Source organism: Colobus angolensis, unplaced genomic scaffold (assembly GCF_000951035.1).
Source record: "Colobus angolensis palliatus isolate OR3802 unplaced genomic scaffold, Cang.pa_1.0 Scaffold97, whole genome shotgun sequence".
Classification (NCBI taxonomy): domain Eukaryota; kingdom Metazoa; phylum Chordata; class Mammalia; order Primates; family Cercopithecidae; genus Colobus; species Colobus angolensis.
In genome coordinates, this window is record NW_012123709.1 from 209,857 (window position 1) to 213,617 (window position 3,761).

A 3,761-nucleotide genomic window follows, 5' to 3' on the forward strand; every position below is an offset into this window, starting at 1 on the left:
GGCCTGGCGTGGTGGCTTATGCCTATAATCCCAGCACTTTGGGAGGCTGAGGCAGGCAGATCACGAGGTCAGGAGACCGAGACTATCCTGGATAACATGGTGAAACCCCATCTCTACTAAAAATACAAAAAATTAGCCAGGCATGGTAGCACGTGCCTGTAATCCCAGCCACTTGGGAAGCTGAGGCAGAAGAATCACTTGAACCCAAGAGGCGGAGGTTGCAGTGAGCAGAGATGGTGCCACTGCACTCCAGCCTGGGCATAGAGGGAGACTCTGTCTCAAAAAAAAACAAAACAGACAAAAAACAACAACAAATTAGCAGACCATTGTGGAGCGTGCCTGTGGTCCTAGTTACCTGGGAGGCTGAGGCAGAAGGTTTGTTTGAACCAGGAGTTGGAGGCTGCAGTGAGCTATAATCGCACCACTGTACTCCAACGAAGTAACAGAACAAGACTCTGTCTCTAAAAATAAAACAGATAAATCATAACCTAACCTTCCAAAGAACAGCAAACAAAACAAAGCAAGCAGAAGGATGGAAATAATATAGGTTGGGTAGAAACTATTAGGTAAAGGACAGAATAATAGAGAAAAATCAATGAAACCAAAAGCTGGTTCTTTGAAAACATCAACAAAATTGACAAACTTTTAGCTGCACTGACCAAAAAAAAAGAGAAAAGACTCAAATTACTAAAATCAAGAATGAAAGAGGGAACATTACTACTGACTTTATGGAAATAAAAAGTAGTATAAGGAAATCCTTTGAGCAACTCTATGTCAACAAGTTAGATAACTTAGATGAAATAAGCAAATTCCTAGAAAGATAAACTACCAAAACTCACTCAAGAAGAAAATCTAGGCTGGGCACGGTGGCTCACGCCTGTAATCCCAGCACTTTGGGAGGCCGAGTCGGGCGGATCACGAGGTCAGGAGATCGAGACCATAATGGCTAACACGGTGAAACCCCATCTCTACTAAAAATACAAAAAATAAGCTGCGCATGGTGGCGGGCACCTGTAGTCCCAGCTACTCGGGAGGCTGAGGCAGCAGAATGGCGTGAACCTGGGAGGCAGAGCTTGTAGTGAGCCTAGATCATGCCACTGCACTCCAGCCTGGGCAACAGTGTGAGACTCTGTCTCAAAGAAACAAGCAAAACCATAGGGAGGTTCTATGCACCTAGCCTTCTGCAGTGTTAACATCTTGCACAGTGATAGTACAGCACTGCTATTAGAAAACTGACAGTGGGGTCCGGGCACAGTGGCACACACCTGTAATCCCAGCACTTTGGGATGCTGAGGCAGGTAGATCATCTGAGGTCAGGAGTTCGAGACCAACCTAGCCAACATGGTGAAACCTCATCTCTACTAAAAATACAAAAATTAGCTGGGCGTGGTGTCACTCGCCTGTAGTCCCAGCTACTTGGGAGGCTGAGGCAGGAGAATCACTTGAACCCAGGAGGCGGAGGTTGCAGTGAGCTGAGATTATGCCACTGCACTCTGGCCTGGGTAACAAAGCAAGACTCTGTCTCAAAAAAAAGGAAAGAAAACTGACATTGGGCCAGGAGAGGTGGCTCAAGCCTATAATCCCAGCAGTTTCGGAGGCTGAGGCAGAAGAATGGCTTGAGCTCAGGATTTTGAGACCAGCCGGACAACATAGTGAGGCCCTGTCTCAAAAAAAAAAAAAAAAATTAGGCAGGAAGTAAATGACCGTAGTTCTAGCACTGGGGAGACTGAGGCTAGAAGATCACTTGAGCCCAGGAAGCAGAGGTTGCAGTGAGCTGAGACCATGCCACTGCACTCCAGCCTGGGTGACAGAGTGAGACCCTGTCTCAAAAAATAAATAATAAGGTCGAAAGCTTTATAGTTTTCCCTGAAGTCCTGAAGATTAGTGTGTAGACAATGAGTAGTATTCAAACATGGATGTTTTAACCAGTCATCAGGTTTTCAACCTTGTGGTAGAGGAGGTTATAATTATAGTTACTTCCTTAAGCAAAAGGAGCTTACTCTCTCAATGCAATATTAAATGGAGACTAAATTATTTAATTTGCAGGTAAGTTTAGTATTTTATAAATAAGGTCCTACCTTGCAGCAGTCTTACCTCTTCAATGTAGATACTTCCTTTATCTCTCTTTTTTTTTTGAGACAGAGTTTTGCTCGTCACCCAGGCTGGAGCGCAGTGGCGCAATCTTGGCTCACAGCAAACTCCGTCTTCCGGGTTCAAGCGATTCTCCTGCCTCAGCCTCCCAAGTAGCTGGGATCACAGGCATGTGCCACCATGCCCAGCTAATTTTGTACTTTTAATAGGTTTCTCCATCTTGGCTGGGCTGGTCTCGAACTCCTAACCTCAGGTGATCTGCCCTCCTTGGCCTCCCAAAGTGCTGAGATTACAGGCATGAGCCACTGCACCTGGCCTTCCTTTATCTCTTTATCATTATCTAACAAGTAAATGCTACCCAAACATTTCAATTTTGTTCCATAACCTGGAAGCTTTCCTAACTAGAGTTCACAACACAGAATAAGGGATTACTACACCTTGAAGTAGTTTGTCAAGCTCTTTGGAGCCAGTAGTAATCTGTATGATCTCTGACCGCCTTTGGTGGAATTCAGTTGCAGTGGTGAAACCCATTGGAACTAATTTAGCTGCCTCAGCCTGGGAAAAATAAGAAATGTTAAATCAACAAAATAATATTCCTTACTACAGTGATCTTGAGGGCAAAAAATATATATATAAAGAAAAAAGAAATATTAGTAAAACAAGAATCAGGTGTGCAATGAAACGAGAAAATATCTAATAAAATTACCAGGATGATTTCTCTTTAGAAAGTCATAAAACAGATAATCTCATTCAGAGACTCCATGAAGATCAATTTGTTAATCACCAATTCAAGTTAATATGTTAATACAGTTTTAAAAACTATTATAGATCCATACATATGTGTTTTGCCCAATTTATGACAAAAATGACAATACAGTACACCTTCATTTCCTGCTCCATCAACCGCAGACTGTATCCCTTAACTTCCTACTTTGTAAAAATGAGGACATTTGCCCTTCCATCTTTTCTCTCTCCATGGCTACTTCCCCACCTCTATCAGCCGTACCTTTTCTTTCATATTGTCTAGCTGAGAACATTCACATTCTATTTTGTAATTACAGATAAGTATTCTATAATAGCACTATGGGTTGATTCTAAAATTGAAAAGTAAATGTATTCACAAATATGCAAAAATAAAGCAACACACTCCTAAATAACCAACAAGTCAAAGAAGAAATGACAAGGGAAATGAGAAAATATATTTTGCAATGAATGAAAATGAAGATAAACCAAAACTTACGGGCTCCAACAAAAGTAGTGCTTAGAGAGAAATTCATAGCTATAAATATCTATATTAGAAAAGAAGGCTGGGTGCGGTGGCTCATGCCTGTAATCCCAGCACTTTGGGAGGCTGAGGTGGGAGGACTGCTGGAAGCCAGGAGTTTGAGACCAGCTTGAGCAACAAAGTGGGACCCTGGCTCTAAAAAATGTTTTAAAATTAGCAGGGCATGGCTGGGCACGGTGGCTCACGCCTGTAATCCCAGCACTTTGGGAGGGTGAGGTGGGCAGATCACGAAGTCAGGAGTTCAAGAACAGCCTGCCCAATATGGTGAAACCCCATCTCTACTAAAAATACAAAAATTAGCTGGGCATGGTGGTGTGCACCTGTAGACTCAACTACTCAGGAGGCTGAAACAGGAGAACTGCTTGAACCCAGGTGGCGGAGACTG

General features: G+C 43.0%; 1 protein-coding gene across 1 annotated transcript in view; it reads right to left on the reverse strand.

Moving 5' to 3' along the window:
- RAD51 (RAD51 recombinase) overlaps positions 1 to 3,761 on the reverse strand; it is a 37,746-nt gene that overhangs the window by 19,525 nt on the left and 14,460 nt on the right. The window contains exon 4 of the mRNA XM_011932712.1: positions 2,529 to 2,646. Coding sequence (XP_011788102.1) covers positions 2,529 to 2,646 — 118 coding nt within the window. The remainder of the gene's footprint in view (positions 1 to 2,528; positions 2,647 to 3,761) is intronic.